Source organism: Hyperoodon ampullatus (assembly GCF_949752795.1).
Source record: "Hyperoodon ampullatus genome assembly, chromosome: 4".
Classification (NCBI taxonomy): Eukaryota; Metazoa; Chordata; class Mammalia; order Artiodactyla; family Ziphiidae; genus Hyperoodon; species Hyperoodon ampullatus.
In genome coordinates, this window is record NC_136917.1 from 98,935,988 (window position 1) to 98,956,642 (window position 20,655).

The 20,655-nt window shown below is 38.0% G+C and overlaps 2 protein-coding genes across 2 annotated transcripts in view; one reads left to right on the forward strand and one right to left on the reverse strand.

Moving 5' to 3' along the window:
• Window positions 1-2,685, reverse strand: part of ARSK (arylsulfatase family member K) — a gene marked incomplete at both ends in the record, with an annotated part of 41,847 nt that extends 39,162 nt beyond the window's left edge. Inside the window, one exon of the mRNA XM_079703367.1 lies at window positions 2,548-2,685. Within this exon, the coding sequence (XP_079559493.1) occupies window positions 2,548-2,685 (138 nt within the window). The remainder of the gene's footprint in view (window positions 1-2,547) is intronic.
• The window catches only part of SKIC3 (SKI3 subunit of superkiller complex), a 163,880-nt gene that overhangs the window by 73,532 nt on the left and 69,693 nt on the right, over window positions 1-20,655 (forward strand). The window contains exons 3-8 of the mRNA XM_079702676.1: window positions 7,757-7,825; window positions 11,969-12,059; window positions 15,864-16,007; window positions 17,086-17,177; window positions 17,588-17,663; window positions 18,189-18,329. Of these exons, the coding sequence (XP_079558802.1) occupies window positions 11,970-12,059; window positions 15,864-16,007; window positions 17,086-17,177; window positions 17,588-17,663; window positions 18,189-18,329 (543 nt within the window). The 5' untranslated portion in view covers window positions 7,757-7,825; window position 11,969. The remainder of the gene's footprint in view (window positions 1-7,756; window positions 7,826-11,968; window positions 12,060-15,863; window positions 16,008-17,085; window positions 17,178-17,587; window positions 17,664-18,188; window positions 18,330-20,655) is intronic.

Here is a 20,655-nt window from a genome sequence, read left to right on the forward strand (position 1 = left end):
CAGAGAGCTGTGCAACCGTCACCACAATCGATTTTAGAACACTTCCATCATGTATTCCTTGTATCCCTTACCCATCATCCGCTAATCCTCCCATTTTCCCAAACCCTAGGTAACTCCTGACCTGTCTCTATTTTCTCTCTCTGTAGATTTGCTTTCTTTGGACAAACGGAATCATACAATATGTGGTCCTTTGTGAGTAGCTTCTTTCACTTAGCTTAACAATTTCTAGGTTCATCCACACTGCAGCATGTTATCAGTACTGCATTTATTTTTTTATTGTTGAATAATATTACTAAATTTTATTTATCCATTTACCAGCTGATGTATATTTGGGTTGTTTTCAATTTTGGGCAGTATTAACATTCATGTACAAGTTTTTGTGTGGACACATGTTTTTATTTCTCTTGGATATATACCTAGAAGTGGATTGCTGGATCATATGGTAACTCATGTTTAGCATTTTAGGAATTGCTAAACTGTTTTCCAAAGTGGCTGCACCATTTACATTCCCACCAGTAGTGTATGAGGGTTGCAATTCTCCCATATTCTCGTGACTCTAGTTATTGTCTCCTTTTATTTTTCTTAATAAATTTATTTATTTATTTTTGGCTGCGTTGGGTTTTCATTGCTGTGCGCGGGCTTTCTTTAGTTGCAGCGAGGGGGGGCTACTCTTCGTTGTGGTGCGCGGGCTTCTCATTGCAGTGGCTTCTCTCGTTGCGGAGCATGGGCTCTAGGCGCGCAGGCTTCGGTAGTTGTGGCACATGGGCTCAGTAGTTATGGCTCATGGGCTCTAGAGCGCAGGCTCAGTAGTTGTAGTGCACAGGCTTAGTTGCTCCGCGGCATGTGGGATCTTCCCAGACCAGGGCTCTAACCCGTGTCCCCTGCATCGGCAGGCAGACTCTTAACCACTGCACCACCAGGGAAGCCCTGTAGATGTTCTTAATCAGAATGAAAAAATTCTCTTCTATTTCTACTTGGTTGAGTGCTTTTATCATGAAGCGTTATTGAATTTTGTCAAATGCTGTTTCTGCATCTATTGATATGATCACGTGTTTTTTGCCCTTCATTCAATTAACGTGTTCTACTACACTGACTGATTTTCAGATGTTAAACCCACCTTACATTTCAGGGATAAATCACACTTAGTCATGGTGTATAACCCTTTCTATATATTGCTGAATTTGATTTGCTTGTATTTTTTCAGGATCCTTTCTTTTATATTCATAAGGTATTAGTCTGCATACAATATTTATATACAAAAATATATAAAAATCTATGTGCTTATACTATACTAAAAAATAAGCCAAATATTTCAGTCATCTTCAGAAGTTTCTAGGATGTTTTGATGCACCACCCAGGTTCCCTTTTAGAGTGAAAGATTGCCTCTGCTGAAGAGAGTTGTCTTGCCCAAAATGGTGCCTCATTCTGGGAGCATTCCACAAGTAATGGCCGTCCAACATGAGGGTACAAAGGCCTGGTCTCCTCACCACAAATGGAAACAGTTCTGAAGCATCATACTAGCTTGAGAACTGCCCGTAAGATCAGCTGAGGCCTCCAGTGAGACAGTGACAAAACTCAACTTCTTTCTGCACAATCTTGCTTTCTTCCTTTACCTTTGATCTCATGAGTACTCCCTAATAAACCTCTTTCATGTTACTCTCGAATATTGCCTGTTTCCTAAGTTTAGATAATCATAAAGATTACTTTAATATTCTCAGCAAACCCTATGGGTATATCCAGATTATGTAACTTTAATCATCACGGGTTAATCTATGAGGAAAGGCAATACAACATAATGATTAAAAGCACTCTTTGGTGCCAGACATGCTTAACACCAATAATCTATGTGACCACAGTAACACTCAGTCATAAAAAACTAATATTATAATTAGTAACCAAACATTTGTCCAAGCATTAGGTTTAATATCATGGATAATACTAAAAGTATCAGGTAATGTTGACAGTAGTATTCTTTTTAGTTGATGGCTTGGGAGAGTTACAAAAACTGTTTAAGTTTGGGATTAAACAGCAACAACAACAACACACATACACACACATACACAATTAATCTGGAATATGGGCGAGTGTCAAATTATGTCACCTAATGAATATAAATCAGTACTAACAGGATTATCAGACACCTGAGTAATAAAAATAACGTTGACCGCTGGAAAGCTAACAGGCTTTTACGTTGATAGAATGTTATTTTTCCCCACAATTGAATCAAGCGGGCGTATGGATTGAAAGTTTATTAGTAGTGGTAAGATAATTTAGTGGGTCGAGGTCAGCAATTTAAAAAAAAATTGCAAAGATGCTAATTGGAGTGCATCTTACTAAAGTATGTTTTATTTGTTTTACATGCATATATATGTGGTGCACGTATGTGTGTACGGGGCCTCAAGGTAAAATGCATTTCTTACTTTGCATCAGGGTAAAATACGTTTGAAAGTCTCAGATTCTGCGCCCCAAAGCCAGCAGCAAGGAAGGGCTGTGGGCCGGTCGCGGGTGTGTAGCGGGGCGCCCCCTCCCCTGCCTTTCCATACTTACAAAGGAGTCGCTCACGACTAGCACCACGTTAGGCGCATCTGGCCAAGCCTGAACTGCTCCCCGCCTCTGCCCACCTGCCCCAGGAGCTGGTGTTGCCAGCGTCGAGACTGCGACCACCGCCACCCACAGCAGCAGCATCACGGGGAGATGTTCTGGGAGCCCGGCCTCTGGGCGCTGGACCCTGCCCCTCCCCCTAGGAAGTTCCACCCGAGAAGAGGAGGGCGGGGATCGCAGAGATCGCAGTTCGGTTTCCTTCACCCGTGGAACTACAACTCCCATCAGGCTCGGGCTGGGCACATGCGCAAAGGAGGAATTCCCCTTTCTCGACTCACGTTAAGACCTTTTAATCAAATACCGAGCGAACTAAAACCCAGTCACGTGAGCGATGCCTGGGAAATGCGCATGCGCTCTGACTTCAGATTTGGCGTCTGTGGGAGAAGCGTCTGTCCCAGGTTGGTTTTGGTCGCTGTCGCTTTTGCAGAAGTTGGAGCCGGTAGGCAGTTGAAATGTTACCTAGAGAGAGAAAGGATCAGGGGCCGAGGCTGCTTGTTTTGCGCCGAGCAAGCGTGGCTGAGTGTTAGGTGAGACCGTGAACTGGGAGATGATGAGGTGGCAGCGCGTCTGTCACTTAAGTTGGATTGGGCGGTTCTTTGTGGGGCCTCTGGACCGCCTAAGGTGCCCTATGGATACCGGGTGGCCCCTCGAATACCTTCCTCCCAAGGATATTTCTAGCCTGCCTCATCCTATTCGCCGCTTTGCCTGAGCAGTAAGGATTTATTGTGCACTGGTGGGGTGAGGAGCCGGGCCTGGTAAGAAAAGTTTCATCTTCTAAGTGAGGATAAGGTTAGGTGGACTTTACCTTCAGAGTGCAAGGGAGAGAAGCTGGACGGGTTCTCAGAGGGAGAAATGTTGGGCTGTGTGACGTGTTCGACGTAGATTCAGAATACCATTGTTTTGTTGCAGTGGTTTTGAAAAATCACTGGTCCTCTTGCCTGTTGAACTCCTTTGGAGAAATCTGGAAGAAGCAGGTTTCTGTCCCAGAGCCAGATTCCTGATTTCATTATTATAGTTTCAGGTATATAATTTGTGCCTCCCATTAGTCGTTTTAGTATTTTGACAGGAAAAGGAGTTGTAGTATTTATTTACATAAAATCAACCTTTAATACTAATATTTGACAGTATTTTTTGCATACAGTAATTGTAAAAAGGACAGACCTTATTTATTTAACACTCATATGGTGCTTATTATGTGCTGGGTATTATACTACGCATTTATTGAGCACCTGTTTTGTGCCAGGTACTTTTACATGGAGTATTTTCTGTAGTCCTCACTTTCATCACTTTTCAGATAGGAAAGCTGAGACTTGGACAGGTTAAATGACCTGCCTAAGGTTACACAGGGAGCCAGTCTGAGTAGGACTTGAATTTGAATAGTCTCTTCCCTAACTCATTGCCATGCTGTCTCTAATTAACTGCAAAATGTTATGCCATTCTAGTGAACTTAATCTCTGTTAGTGAAGCAGCATTGTTAATCAAGCAGCATGCTAAAAATCTATGGGAGCAGACAAATATATAAACAATAGTACCTGACCATAAGGACCTTACACTCTAGGGAAAAAAATAAAATAATAATACAGTATGAAAGGTAATACACATAGGCTCCCTCATGAACAGGCTATGTTTCAAATACTTGTTTTGAGTTAATTTGGAATGTAGAACACATTTTACCATAGAAACAATGTTGACTGACATTTAGGTTCATAAAAAATATATTTAACTTTATCTGTGGCATATTATTGATTTTTGTAAACTATTTACTCTCTCTGGCCTTGTTTTCAAAGGACGTGTATTCTGAGTTCCCGGTCAGGATGACAGGAACACATCTTTTTCTTTCTCTCTCTCCCCTTGGCAGTGTCAGTGGGAGCAGGTGCTGTACTGGGTTGGAGTGAGATAGATATTTTAGGGTCCCAGACATATAGCGCTGGAAAAATCTAAGAGACTTCTAGTCTTATTCTCATCTACATTCAAGTTGTTGTACAATATTCCTCCCAGGTGGATTGTGCAGTCTGCGCCTTTTCATCTCCAGTGGTGGGAAACACACTTCCTTCGAGGGGCCTGTGCCATATTTGTACAGGTTTAATTATTAAAAGTCCATATTTTGAGCTGCAGTCAGTCTCCCTCTACTTTTGACTGTTCATTAGTCCATTTACCTTCACTTTTACATGAATAATCTCTCCCTTTCAACATCCCTTTTCACCTTCCCCACCAATTTTTTTTCCCCCAGGTCTCCCCCAGTTCCTTTGGGTAATTATCACGTAATTTCAGGTTTGTTTATTATTTGATCACTCTTTTCTGGACATAAAGCATGTTTGCTAATCAGTCACTTACCCTGTCGGAAAAGGTACTTCTGAGTTGTTTGTGCACATCTTTCTGTGTGTACATGTGTGTGTGTAGTGTATTGTAGTGAAGGAGGGCTCCATTATGTGTATGTTTAGGTCATCAGTTAAAGATATCTACGTTACGGGTTACCTGCTTTAGTGAAATACTTTGCGGTTCAGAAAAGTCTTCAGTTGAAAGTCTTGGTCTAGGTTTTGGCTCTTCATAGTTTTTTAATGTCCAAAATACCAGCAGCACTATATTCTGCCCTAAGAAAAGGAGACTAAGTTTGCAGTTAGTGACCATCTGGAACAAATTCGGTATTATCTTCACCTGCTGTGATTCTATGACTATTTGTTGAATATCCACAATGTACCACACACTAGGAAATAAAAGAGAGTAATAGCAATAGTTTTTTTTTCCTAATGAACCTCCAGTCTAGTTGTGGGAAACAAACACTCACAGACCTGTAAATTTAATAACAGTATAAAAGGTAACAAAAAGTACAGTTAACTGCCAAACAAAAAACCCCAAACCAGAATATCCCAAATGGTACTTCGAAGAATGTTAGTGTGCTTCACAATGTTAATTGCTGTTCATTGAAATAAATGTTCCATAGTGGGGATTCCCTGGTGGTCCAGTGATTGGGACTCCATGCTTTCACTGCCAAGGTCGTGGGTTCAATCTCTGGTTGTAGAACTAAGATCTTGCAAGCCGTGCCACGTGGCCAAAAACAAAGTTCCATAGTAATATAAGTTTCAGAGTTGCTGGGTTAAACTAAGTTTGGGTCTCTACTATAGGGTTTCTCAGAGCCTTTAAAATGCTAACATGCACTGTGACTTTAAAAGAGTGATACATATAGTGTGTAGTATTCACAAAATTACGAGGTCATATTGTTAACAACTTTAAGCACGTTAATATTCCTTTGAATACATTTTTGGAAATGTTAGTAGAGACAGTAAGTGTTGTAAGTTCAGACTCTAGTGTAAGATTTATCTGAGATGGCTTTATGCTTGAATTTGGCTATGAATTACATGTAGCATTTGAGTAGGCAGAAGCAAGTGTGGACAGGCTGAATGGGAGAAGTAAAGACGGAGATGGGGAAAGCATTGGGGAGTGGTGAAAAAAGTAATATGAGCTAATATTGAAAAGGGGATTCTTCCTTTCTCACTTTAGCAAATTGAGAATTACTGCTTTTTGACAGTGGGGAAACTAAATATTTTTGAGTAGGCTTTGGAAGCTGGAAGGTCATAGTATTTGGTAGGTGTTGGGTACGTAAGGAACTCCAAAAATATATCACCTTTATTTAGGGATTTTTTTGACCTGAGAGACAGAATACATCTGTATAGAACATAAAGCATCTGTTAAGTTGCAGGCTTTAGTCTAGTATTTGTGTAATGACTAATTTGAAGGAGATACTTGTGTTTGATGATAGCTGTCTTGTGAAGAACATAGGCAAGAAGGTTGCTTCTTGAGAGATCAAGGAAGGAAGGATTGGGGATTTTAAATGTGTAGAGAAAGTATATAATCACTGTTGGTTAGGAATGGGAAAAAAGTAGTGAAGTTGATTGAGAGGGTGGTAGGAGATACGGACAACAGAGCTAATAGCTATTGTGTTCAGGTACTCCGTCTATGTACATATCAGGTAAGTGATCTCGTTCTCACTTTACCAATGAGGAAATAGGCTTGGAGGTGAAGTAAGGTGCCCAAGATCTGCGGAGACTTGAATCCAGATCCATCTTTCTTGACTTGGTGGGTGGATATGGCAGAATGAAGGGGCTGACAAAATCTGGGGCATTTTATAAGAACAGAGTTGAAACAACTGAGTAAATCAGTAAAATAAGGTTGAGTGAGGAGGGTAATCATTTGTAGCTGGCTGGCGGCTTAAAGAAGTTAGTGAAATGGGGAGTCAGGCTTTAACTTTTATTTTACCTCCTCACCCCGTGTTTAACTTTTATTTTACTTTCCTAAACATTATTAGGATCACAGTACTTTCTCTTCTTACCAGTAAGACCCTTTTCTGTGGAACTGACCCTTCTGTTTAAGTACGTATATCACTAGTACATGTCTTCATCCCTACCAGGTTCACCTAAATTTTGTTCATTTCCTAGTTCTAAAGTAGCATTGTTTCCATTTTTACTTTCTTCAGTTTTTCAAAACTACCTCCATTCTCTCCAGGAAGCATTCTAGATTAATTTTGTTTGACAGAATCCATTCCAGAGATACCATCAAAAGATACTTAGAATTTGTAGTCGTGTAAAATTTGTGTTAGTATTTCAGATGGCTATTTAGATGGATTTTTAATATTTAAAAAAAAGTCTACTCTATTTTATTAAATTACAAACTAGTCTAGTTGCATCATATGGGCAACTTTTTTTCATGTTTATAATTCCTTATGTGGCTTAGAACAAGATTCACTTTAGTGTAGTCAGCTTGCAGATTGTGAGTAAACAGTGCCCTTAATTGTCCTAGATTCAAAGCAAAGTAGCGTAGAAATAGGTGATATTCTCTTCTGGCTCAGTTTTTTATGTTGAAGTCGGTGTATTTTGAGTTTCTGTAATTTTTTTCTGAGTCTTTCTGATTTTTTATGATGTTCCTTTTACACCTTGTGGCTATGGCAACACAGTTTAGACTGATTCAGAAATTTGGAGATTACGATTAGTGTCTCTTTGGGAAAGAAAAAAGATGGAAAATTGTACATAATTATTTCTCATATTTTAAATTATGAATTATGAAAATTGAACCCGAATCCGATGTTTTCAAAAATTCAATATGTTTTGGGTTGTGTATGTCATCTTTTTTATGTGTCTGTCTTATATTTTACTTAATTTAGATGGATAAACATTTAAGGAACAATCTGAAATTCAATTTAAAGAGAAGATAAAGTGATAATAGGTAAAAGGTAAGTGTCTAGAATGCTAAATAATAGGTAATTGGAGTCTACTTTTACTTAATGATTGTTTTTACTGATTCTTTTCAGAAGGAAGGTTTAATGGTGTAGGTTATGGTCATCACAAAGTACCTTTAGACTTTTGTAATTAGATTTAAAGGTATCATTTTTTACTTTTCTGTAATTAACTTCCAGTGTCATTATTGTTACTATTTTTTAAATTATTCTTCTTATTTTTGCTTTGTGGAATCTTTGTATCTCCACAACTGAATGTAGCTTAAGTTTCCATAGCTTTAGCTGGAGTGTGTAGGACATATCAGTTCATCTACCTATGTTAGTTTTGAGGTGTATCATTGTCTTTTGGCATGGTTGTCACTTTTTTTTTCGATATAGTTATTGCTCTTTATGCGTGATTTGTTGAATAAAAACCCTTTTAGGTTGGTAGTAAAAAAAAAAACCTTCATTGGGTGAAAATGTGCTACATGAACACTCTTATTTAGAAAAGTCGTTGAGACTGAGGAGAAAAAATGGGAGGAGAGGTATAAGGGAAAAATGTGTGGGGCTGTGGAAGAATATTAAAGACACTTGTAAGAGAGCCAGAGTTTTCTCTGAAGTGTTGGAAATGCTTGGAATAGAGGGAAGTATCCCAAAGAGAGGAATATGAGGTTACATAGACTCATTTTGGGTATTAGCTTTCCACTTTGTGAAAGGAAATGGGTTTGATGGTACCTAGTAGATGGTTAGTGTTCCGTAAAGCTTTGTCTAGAACATGAGTGGATGAGCCTCTTCCTCCTCCACACCACTTCCCAAAAAAGGGGAAGAAATATTCAGGGCTAGAAAGCAGCAGATTATTTTGTCTTTAAAAAAAATAATCTCCTGAAACTAGTATTTATGTATATATATGTATTTTAGGTGCAGAGAGAGGGCCTCAGTGCTAGCTTATTATGCTAAATGCCAAATCAGCTGAATAAGGAACAGTAGGAGAAGAATAGAGGCTTCCACTGCAGCAAGTGTAGGTGTAATTATATGTGGAGACATATAGGGATGTAGAAGGGTATTGAACATTAGAACTGGTTACCAAGAGAAGAATGGAGTTTGTCTCATATGGTCTTTAAAAGTAACCTACTTATGGGCTTCCCTGGTGGCGCAGTGGTTGAGAGTCCGCCTGCCGATGCAGGGGTCACGGGTTCGTGCCCCGGTCTGGGAAGATTCCACATGCCGCAGAGCGGCTGGGCCCGTGAGCCATGGCCGCTGAGCCTAAGCATCCGGAGCCTGTGCTCCGCAACGGGAGAGGCCACAACAGTGAGAGGCCCGTGTACCGCAAAAAAAAAAAAAAAAAAAGTCACCTACTTAGAAGCATTTGACAGCTCCATGTTTGCTGCTCCATTTAAATCCAAATTTGTCTGTCTCATTTTCAAGGTCTTCTGTAATCTGGTGCTTTACTTTACCTGCCCAGCCTAATTTTCCTGTTCTTCAGCAAGTCCCTTCTGTTCCATTCAGCCTGGTTTCCTTATTGTTTCCTCCACGTGCCATGCTCATTCCTGTCTCTCCAACTTTGCTCGTGCAATCAATGTCTCTGGCTGGAGTAATTTTCCTTCTTCCCTCCATTCTCAAATCCTTTCTCCATCTAGTAGCTGTTAATTACTTCACCCCATACTTCTCTTCTCTGAACTCCTATTGCACTTGCACTCGTTATCCTTAATTTAGCATTTGATTCTTTAATGACTCATATGTCTTAGGTCTTTCTCTTGATTGAGATTGTATTCTTTAGAGCAGAGGCCTTCCTTTCTGTTTCTTTTGTGTCATATACGGCATATAGCTTGAGAGCTGCATAGCTGCATGTTGTTTTAGTGCTAGTTGGTTCTACTTTGTCCAGATGTGCTTTTACTCGTATGTTGGGTGATAGAAAAGATGGTGATCTTTCTCCTGGAAAAGTTGCATTCTTCTGTTTGTTTTTACTTGGTCTTGTCTTAAAACTGCCTTTGTTCTTTTTTTTTATTTATAGCTTAAAATTTTATTTATTTATTTATTTTTGGCTGCATCGGGTCTTTGTTGCTGTGCGCGGGCTTTCTCTGGTTGCGGTGAGCGGGGGCTACTCTTCCTTGTGGTGCGCGGGCTTCTCATTGCCGTGGCTTCTGTTGTTGCGGAGCACCAGCTCTAGGCGCACGGGCTTCAGTAGTTGTGGCTCATGGGCTGTAGAGCGCAGGCTCAGTAGTTGTGGTGCGCGGGCTTAGTTGCTCTGCGACATGTGGGATCTTCCTGGACCAGGGCTTGAACCCGTGTCCCCTGCATTGGCAGGAGGATTCTTACACTGTGCCACCAGGGAAGTCCCTGTTTTTGTTCTTTTTTAACTTAGATATCTCTTGATTTTTTTTTTCCCTTGGATGCTTCTTTTTATCCCTTTCAGTTGGTCCAGATTAGTTGTCATCATCATTGATGTTCTCTTCTTTTTAGTCTGCAGGTTTATCTACCAAAGATAACTTTGGTGTGAGAAATTTAAAGTGAGATCAGTGTAGAAATTTGTTGCCTGCTCCAAACAAGATTTGTAGACTATAAAAAAAAATCCTTCTGAAGTTTGCCTCTATAAATTTATGCCAATATAATTTCAGGTAACAGAGCAATTTCTAAAATAAGAGTGTATGAAATATGTTGCTTTAATTATCTAATTATTGTAACTATGGAAAAAGTCACTTTTCTGCCTATTTAGGGAATCTCGTTTTGGCTGTAGATAAATTGATATTATGATATCTTAATTTTTATATTATTTGAATCTAAGATTCCTTAAGTCAAAAGGATTGTTTTTTAAAAAATTCCCTAGCTTCTTAAATTTCTTTGATCTTGTACTTCTGCCTCAGCCTCTTTGGAAATAAAGGACAGTCTGTGTAGCATGTCAGCAAGCCATCTTCTTGGTTCATTTTGCTGCCTTGAACATCAGTGGTCTATAATGACCTAGTGTTTACCTAGCTCTGTTTTGCCTTCTTGAGATTAGAATTCAGTGGAGTGGGCAAAAAAATGTTTCTTTCTTCATCATCAAGTTGTAGTTGAATTTGACTGGTTTATTAGTAAACCAGAATAAGCTGTGAAATCTTAAGACATGTTAGTTTATTTAAAATTACATTAGTGTATCTTATGTTTTAAGATTAAGTGAAGAAATACTTTGTCTAGGGAGACGCAAGAGGGAAGGGATGTGGGAACAGATGTATATGTATGACCGATTCACTTTGTTATAAAGCAGAAACTAATAAAAAAAAGAAGTACTTTGTCTACCAATTAAAATATCTATCTATTTATTTATGTTGGAGTTGAAATATCTTTTTATGGCTGAAGTTAGTATATAGTCCTCTTGCATATTAATTGCCTTCATTTAAGTGTGACCATTACATTTATTTCTCTTCAAAGAATACCATATTACAAAGAATACTATATTACTCTAATCGATTCTAAAGTAGTTCTTACTGTGAAGAAAGTTAATATCCTGATTTATATTTTATAGAAACTAACATTAAAACAGAATGCTTTCTTAAACTCTTACATCAGAGTTACTGAAATTTATTTGTGTTTGTGTTTTCACTCTGTGACTTAGACTGATTCTTCTTGCCTCGTGTAGAATTGGACTGAGCTTGGCATGTGTTTTCCATCCTGGCCCATAAGATCATCTGTGTTTTAACCTACTATATGGGGAGTGGTTATAATTCAAATAACAATTCAATTCAACAAATGTTTATTAATATATACAGTTTGTCAGATACTGGGTACTGAGGATGCAGCAGTTAAACAGCAACAACCCAACAACAACAGATAAAAATCCCTGCCTGCGTGGAACTTAACATTCTGGGGGGGTTGGGGAACAGATAATAAATAAGATAAAGAAGTAAAATATATACTGATGTATTAGATGGTGACAGGTGCTTTGAAGAAAAATAAAGGCAGTGTTAAGGAGGAGATTAGGGACTATTGAGTGGTTGGGAGTTGGGGGAAGGAAGTGTTGACATTTTAAATAGTGTGGCAAGGGAAGGTTTCATTGAGGAAGTGACATTTGAGTAAAAATCTGAAGAGATGATCTGGTTTTATGTTTTTTAAACATAAGATATATTTATTTTAGGGGAAAGAATGTTCCATGTAGAAGGAATTACATTTGGCTTTTTATTTTGACAGCATGTCCAGCAAGGAAGTAAAGGCTGCTCTAAAAAGTGCTAGAGATGCAATCAGAAACAAAGAATACAAAGAAGCTTTGAAACATTGTAAGGTAACCAATATTTTTTTCTTCCACAATAAAAATGTTACCTGTTTATGAGCATCACTGATTTGTAATATGGGAATCACTTACTGTCTAAATACAACAAAAGTAGTAAGGCTTTTTGAGTAGGACCTTCCCAGTGGCTGTGCCAGGACAAGCCGCTTCTGCCACTTAATTTCGTCTCCCTCTGTGTTGTTAACTTACCAAAGCCAAGTTCTCAAAACCTGAATGTCTCTTAGGGGTCTTTTGATGGGTTGTACTGCGGAACACTATTGTATCTTAAAGTTTTTGTTCTTTAATGGTATGTGGACATTTCAGTTCTATTTGGTTTGTGGATGGGAGAATCAAGATTCCAAAGTTCCTTTCTATGCTGATGGGGATGTTCCAGTCCAGAACGAGAACTTGAAGGTGCAGGAGAGATGCAGTGTAGTGCTAGGAGTGAAGTCCGTGGGAAGGTGGGTGAAGATGGGATCCAGGGCGTGAGAGGAGGGCCTTTGATACTTCTTCCATCTTAACAGAAGGGAAGATAGATGTTGATCCATAGCTGTCGGGTTTGCAGATTTGGGGCTGGGAAGATAATTGTTCCCCTTTGATGGCTTCCATTTTCTTAGTGAAGTGTAACCTGAGGATGGAGGAGGAGTTGTATAGGAGGTTTGAGACAAAAGAAGGTATGAAATAGTTGTCATTTATAGTGAGAAAAGAAACTTACCAGTAAGGATTAGAAAGCTTACCAGGCCCTAATGAATGTCCATTTGAGATTTCATGTTACTCAAGTGAAATCGGTAAACTCAACTGTGTAGTTTCTTCCTTCGTGTTAAACTTCTCAGGCTTGGAGATGGCACGATGGAATTCAACTATGGGTAGTAAGAAAGTTGAGGGGAAAGAGAGGCCAAGGAGTTGAGGATGTTTGCAAGGGAGTGATAGGTCATGGAGTCAAAGATGGGAAAGGAGAGGTAAGAATTGAGCAGTGGGGTGACAATGCAAAGGGGGTGAGGTAAAAAAAAATTGGACATAACAGAGGTTAAAGAATTGTTACCATTACAGTAATTGAACTGGGAGGATAGGAGAGGTGCATACTGGAAACCCAGGTTTTGGATGGCTGAGTAATGCTGAGGATAAGTAACTGGGAGGCCATGGCATTCATTGGGTCATCTGCATGAATGTTAGAATGATTAAAGGAATTGAAGTGGAGAGGAAGAATACAGTATTTTCACTGAAGGAAAGGGGAGTTCCTAGGAGGCTGGTAGATGGTAGCAACAAGAAGGATATTTTTTGTAGTATAGCCAGATGGCTTGAGCTTCAAAAGTACTGGGGTTTTTTTGGGCTTCCCTGGTGGCGCAGTGGTTGAGAGTCCGCCTGCCGATGCAGGGGACACGGGTTCGTGCCCCGGTCCGGGAAGATCCCACATGCCGTGGAGCAGCTGGGCCCGTGAGCCATGGCCGCTGAGCCTGCGCATCCAGAGCCTGTGCTCCGCAACGGGAGAGGCCACAACAGTGAGAGGCCCACGTACCGCAAAAAAAAAAAAAAAAGTACTGGGGTTTTTGAAGGAGGGAGGAGTAGAGGAAGAATGTAGGTATCAGTGTGAGCAAGGAGAACCCTTTCCTCACCTGCTGGTTGGTGGTATGTGGGATGTTCGAGAAAAGAAATCAGCTGCAGCATGTAAGATCTGTAGGGGAACAGCCGAGTTTCGTTGAGGCAGAACTTGGTACAGTTAAAAGAAAGGTTGAAAATAGAGAGGGCCCTTGGCTGTCCAGATTGGGAGTTCCAGAGGTTACAATGAAGAGTTTAGACAGTGGGAGGGAGAGAATTGGGTAAGATTGGGAGAAATAAACACATAACAGTATAGGATGAGAGCCTTCAGGGGTGAAGGATGCCCTTATGAGGTTAGGTTTCTAGTGGTGACTGAGCCCAGCAGAGATGAAGACCACGACAGGACTAATCCTGATATAGAAGAAGGTGGGCAATCTGTTTAAACTGGGGGAGAGAAGAAGGAGGTGTGGGAGGGGAGGGACTGTTTCCTTCAGCACTAGGCTGATCTAACTAATGCACATATGAATCTGCTGCTTTTATTATATACAGCAGCGCCATAGCACTCTTCTTTCTGATTCAGATATGAATTCCTATAATTTATGCCAGAGAGACTCAAATGGAAAGCAAAGATGGGGAACTAGTCAGTGGCAAATGTATGATTACTTATGTGTAGTAACCAGAATGCTGATTGAGACTAAAGGAAATTTTTAGTGAAGAGATGTTGCACCTTAGTGTATTTGCTGTGTCTTGTCTGATTTATCACCTTGTCTGCCTGTGTGCCTCTATAACCCAGTATAAGCATCCCTTCAGGGAGCCTCCTCTGACTTGTGTGGATGGAGTTTGGAGTCAGATACTTTTTTCTTCACATTATTTCAGAACTCCATACTTGCTTTCACTACATTGTTATAATTATTTCCTTAAAAGCCTGTTTCCGATTCTGAAAACCTGGTCATCAGGCAGATAGCCGATCCTTACTGATTGTGGGTTGACTATGGCATTTATCGTTTGCTCAGCAGTTATGTGCCAGTCATTGCTCTTGGTGTTGGGGACACAAATGTTAATAAGGCCCAGTATTTGGAGCTTAGCTTTGGTGGTTACCTCATTGTTGCTGGTTTTTTGGGAGGTAGTGTTATGGGATAGAATGGAGCTTGTGCTGCATATTGGCGACAGATTGTTAGAAGTGTTATGTGGATGCACAAAAGCCTAATAATCTGACTGTTTCAACTCCTGGAAATGTTCTTATTTTCTCTAGAATATGTAAAACCTTAGAGCTAATTTCATTTTAGCTACTAGTTTTATTTTTCTTTCACTAGAACATTTTTGCTTTCTGTTTCAAACTATTTTACCTTAGCAAGTAGTTGTTACTTCTGAAAGTAGTAGCTTTGCATATAATTTTTATTCTAGGTGGTAGGTGTTGTTTAAACATTCATTACCACTATTTATTTATTTATTTACTTATTTATTTTTGGCTGCTTTGGGTCTTTGTTGCTGCGCGCGGGCTTTCTCTAGTTGCGGCGAGTGGGGGCTGCTCTTCGTTGCGGTGCGCGGGCTTCTCATTGCGGTGGCTTCTCTTGTTGCAGAGCACAGGCTCCAGGCGCACAAGCTTCAGTAGTTGTGGCGCGCGGGCTCAGTAGTTGTGGCTCATGGGCTTAGCTGCTCCGCGGCATGTGGGATCTTCCTGGACCAGGGCTCAAAACCGTGTCCTCTGCATTGGCAGGCAGATTCTTAACCACTGTGCCGCCAGGGCAGTCCCGCCACTGTTTATTTTGAACGTATTTGGTACAGTCACACTGGGGTCAACCTACTTTCCTAGCGTATAATTTCAATGAAAAAAATCTGTTAAATATGGGGAGATGTTATCATAGTGAAGGAAAATACGGGAATTGGATAAGGTGAAATGATATGGAGAATAGTTTTGTGAGGGACTAACAGCAGTGTGGCATGGAGGCAGGCAGGATGGTTGGGTGGTAAGAATGGTCTTATTGTTCTTTTTATACTCAGTATTCTCAAGGGACAGAGGGAGGCATTTGGTAGAGGCATCAGGAGTACTTGGGCAGCTTTTAAAAAATATACCTCATATTTCATACTCCTTACAGTCACTGATCCAGTCCTACTCCCTCTTCCTGAGGAAACTGAAGACCACAGGGGTTAAGTGATATTCTTGAGATCGTCCATTTAGTGGTAGATCCAGATTTCCTGACTCCTAGGTAGACTGTCTTTTGATTATTGTTTGTCCATGAGCTTCCAAAATTTAATCACCTTCTCTTTTAATTTTTTAATCAGACAGTGTTAAAACAAGAGAAAAATAACTATAATGCCTGGGTTTTTATTGGTGTTGCTGCAGCCGAGCTAGAACAACCTGATCAGGCCCAGGGTGCCTATAAGAAAGCTGCTGAGTTAGAGCCAGACCAATTACTAGCTTGGCAGGTACGTAGACATTTTTATTTACTATGTTATAGGAAAGAACTTTTTCCCATTTTTCAAAATACAGCTAACAGTTTTACAATTTAACATTTAAACCTCCATTTACTCGGTATAAGAAAAAAAATTAAATTTATTGATCTTCTAAACCTGAAAATTAGTTGAAAAAAAAATGGTGCCAAGAATGCTGTTTACCACTATTTAATCTCCAATCCAATGGATTATTTCCAAATGTTAGGACAGAAATTGAAACATGATTATATAAATCTCCAACTTAATTATATGTGCATATTAGAGACTTATGAAGAATATTCTTTATGCTTACCTGAGGGAAAAGAAATGTATATTATGTTTTTAAAATATGTTTTTAAAAATGAAATAATATAAAAAATTTGAAATTCTATATCTCTGAGTACTAGTTAAATTCCTTCTCATTTAATGGTCTTCGTGTTTTTTTACTTGGCTTCTCCAGCTTTTTCATATTTAATAACTTTCATATCTCAGTCACATCTTGGAAACTATGATCAATAGGGGTAGTAGGCTCTGGAGAACATGAACCTGTTTGTCTCAGGTTCACGTGAACGGCAACATGAGTAGGGTTATCTAGTAACATCTCCCTGATGCCAGCTTTTATTATGTACTGATTGGTTTAGGATATCTGATCTTTATTTGAAGCAAAAATGACAATTTCCAAAGACTACTTGGATTTTTCTTGTTTGACCATGTGAAAGTAGTGTCACATGGTAACGTCTTAGGTGTTAAGATTGCATAATAATTATTAAAAGGTATTTTTTTATTGTGAAACACTTCAAGTATATTTTCAAAAGTGAAGAGAATGGTAAAATGAACCCCTCTATGCCCACCATCCAGCTTCAGTAAAAACTCACTCATGGCCAGTAGTTTTTCACCTACTCCCTCCTACCCCCAATTATTTGGAGGCACATCCCAGACATTTTATTTCATCTGTAAATTATAATAATCTCTATCATAAATAATCTTCATAGATTGTCAGTTTATTTAGCAAAATAAACATGAGCACACTAGATATGTTTGGAAGAATAATCTCTATTGTTTTCTCTTTTAGGGGTTAGCAAGCTTGTATGAGAAATGTAATCACATAAATGCTAAGGATGACTTACCTGGTGTTTACCAAAAGCTCCTGGATCTTTATGAAAGGTAATCAATATGTGAGGAAAGGCTAGTTTCTTTAATGGCTTGAATTAGAATAAACTGATTCAAAATTATATAGAAGTACTCCAGACATTTACTGGGAATTGTGAATCATTTTTCTTTCAAACTGTTGCTACAGAATCTCTTGATTGTGATTGAAACACTAATCGTAAGGGGATTGACTCATTTGAGAACTTTGATATTATTTTTAGTCAATATAATAGAAGATAATATTTCTTAAACCTTTTCTTTTTTATGAGATGCTCATTTTATAAAATTTTACTGTAGTGTGATAGAGGATATGTTCTAATTTTAAATAGTGCCTAACATTATTTTGGGGATATTTTAATTTTTGTGTCTTAAGTCCTCAGTTGTTTTCATTAATCAGATTCAAAATCCTTTTCTTCTATTCTAAGTGTTGACAAACAGAAGTGGTGTGATGTCTGTAAGAAACTTGTGGATCTGTATTACCAAGAAAAGAAACACGTAGAGGTTGGTTAATGATTTGCTGGGGTAGTAGATTTCTTTTAATAAAACCATTATTAAAAGAAAGCTTTCCTGTAGCTTAAGGAAAAATTTAGAAAATTAATTGTAGTATGGTATCAAAACAAATCACAGTGCTTTGAAAACTGTAACTTGGAATTCAAATTTCAGGTGTCATTATTTCCAAACTTTTTTGAAACTGGGCAGGGATAAATAAAATAAGTAAAAATATCATCTGTAGAATTTATTGTCCTGTTTGTGGTGTCCGACTGCTGATGCTGTAGGTTATGAAGATTGGGGCATGTAGTCATTATCCCTGTATGTACTCTGGTATCTCAGTCATACTTCTAATATAAGCACAATGTGGATTTGCCCAATCATCTTATTTTTTATGGAATTCATAATAGATGGAGTTCTGTGCTTTTGCTATTTTTGTGTATTAGCAGATAAAAATATTTTTACTTATAGATTTAAAATTTTTTAATAGCATTTTAGTATTTTAGATAAAGTAACCATTTTAAATCTCCCTGATAGGTGGCCCGAACATGGCACAAATTGATAAAGACACGGCAGGAAGGAGGTGCAGACAACCAAGAACTTCTTCAGCTATGGAAGAAATTGACTCAGTTGCTGGCTGAGAGTACTGAGGATCAGAATAATGAGACCCAACAATTGGTACTACCCATTTATTCCCCACAGTTTGTGTCATGAAAGTTGATCATTTAGTTGAATTTAGAAAATGGAAGCATAACAGTATGATATAGAAAAATACTGTATGTCAGACTAGATATTTTATAAATGTTCAATTTTAAATTCCTAGAAGCTCTTCCTGATAAAGTCAGAATTACAGGCCTACAGTTTCACACTAAGTCTGGACAGAGTGGAAATAATATTCAGGGTATCAGAATTTTACTTCCTTGTATTCATAAGAATTCACAATAAATCAGTTACTTAATCACTGTAAAAAAAGATACTTTTGCAAAACTGCTATAATTTCTAAAAAGTTGTACCTTAAAGGTGTGTTTCTTTATATTTATGAACTAAGAGTACTAAATTACTTTCAGGTTTAACAGTTCAACTAGACTATTTTATTTATTTATTTAACTTTTTATTGGAGCATAGTTGATTTACAATGTTGTGTTAATTTCAGGTGTACAGCAAAGTGAGTCAGTTATACATATACATATAGCCACTCTTTTTTAGATTCTTTTCCCGTATAGTTCATTACAGAGTATTGATTAGAGTTCCCTGTGCTATACAGTAGGTCCTTATTAGTTATCTATTCTATATATAGTAGTGTGTATATGTCAATCCCAATCTCCCAATGTATCTCTCCCCTGCCCTTTCCCCACTGGTAACCATAAATTTGTGACATACATCTGTGATTCTATTTCTGTTTTGTAAACAAGTTCATTTGTACCATTTTTTTAAAATTCCACATGTAAATGATATCATATGATATTTGTCTTTCTCTGTCTGACTTACTTCACTCAGTTTGACAGCCTCTGGGTCCATCCATGTTGCTGCAAATGGCATTGTTTCATTCTTTTTTTATGGTTGAGTAATGTTCCATTGTATATATATACCACATCTTCTTTATCCATTCCTCTGTTGATGGACATTTAGGTCGCTTCCATGTCTTGGCTATTGTAAACAGTGCTGCAGTGAACGTTGGGGTACATGTATCTTTTCGAGTTGTGGTTTTCTCTGAGTATATGCCCAGGAGTGGGATTGTTGGGTGATATGGTAGTTTTATTTTTAGTTTTTAAGGAACCTCCATACTGTTCTCCATAGTGGCTGCACCAATTTACATTCCCACCAACAGTGCAAGAGGGTTCCCTTTTCTCCACACCCTCTCCAGCATTTATTGTTTGTAGATTTTTTGATGATGGCCATTCTGATCCATGTGAGGTGATACCTCATTCTAGTTTTGATTTGCATTTCTCTAATAATTAGTGGTGTTTAGCATCTTTTCATGTGTTTTTTGGCCATCTGTATGTCTTCTTTGGAGAAATGTCTATTTAGGGCTTCTGCCCATTTTTGGATTGGGTTGTTTGTTTTTTTGATATCGAGCTGTATGAGCTGTTTGTATATTTTGGAGCTTAATCCCTTGTTGGTTGTAGAGTATTTTATTTAGAGTATTTATATTTAGTATTTAGAGTACTTATACCTAGAAATATTCCTTTTTAATGTACACATTTTCAAGTAATTGAAAAGAATTTTTAAAAGACTTTAAAAAACCTATTGGTTTTGAACCATAATTGGAAAATATTTTCATCATTCTATTTTTTATATTTGTAAGTTTAAAAGTAAACTTAATTTCATATTATAGTAAATAAACACTCACTGTACACTTGCTAAATTTAATAGAATTTTAAAATGTGAACAATTATAGACTCCATATAGGATTTGAAGCTCATTTCTTTATATGTTCGTTCATTTGTTCACTAATTAATTTGTTCCTTTAATTAGAAAATATATATGGAGAACCTATTACTATATGTCAGGCAATGTCCTAAGTGGTAGGAATAAAAACGTGAGAATAAGATTTGCATTTGTTTGTGTATTGGTTTATCTGTGTATAGATTCAGTTGTGGAAAAAATTGAACGTTGACAAAATTAGGTGATTTATTAACTTCTTTTAAACCATGTCTTCATATTATGACTTATTTCCTTAAAATAGTATCAGTTACCAGGATATCAAACACATGTCAAAATAAGTAAAAATATTTTGAATTATCTATACTATACTCTTCCATGAAAGAGAACTAATTATACTTATCATTTTAAGAATTGATTTCTAATTGTTAAATAGGATAAAAGGATTTTTTTGGGGGGAGGGTTATTTTCACCTTGAATGCTAGTGATACTCTGCCTTATTTAAGTCTGTTCAGAAAAAAAGTATCACATATTTACCACGTAGATTAATTTCATTACTATTTTTTTAAACCTGTTGTGCTAGACTGTTTGTTAGGCTTCTTTTTTTTTTTCTTTTTTTGCA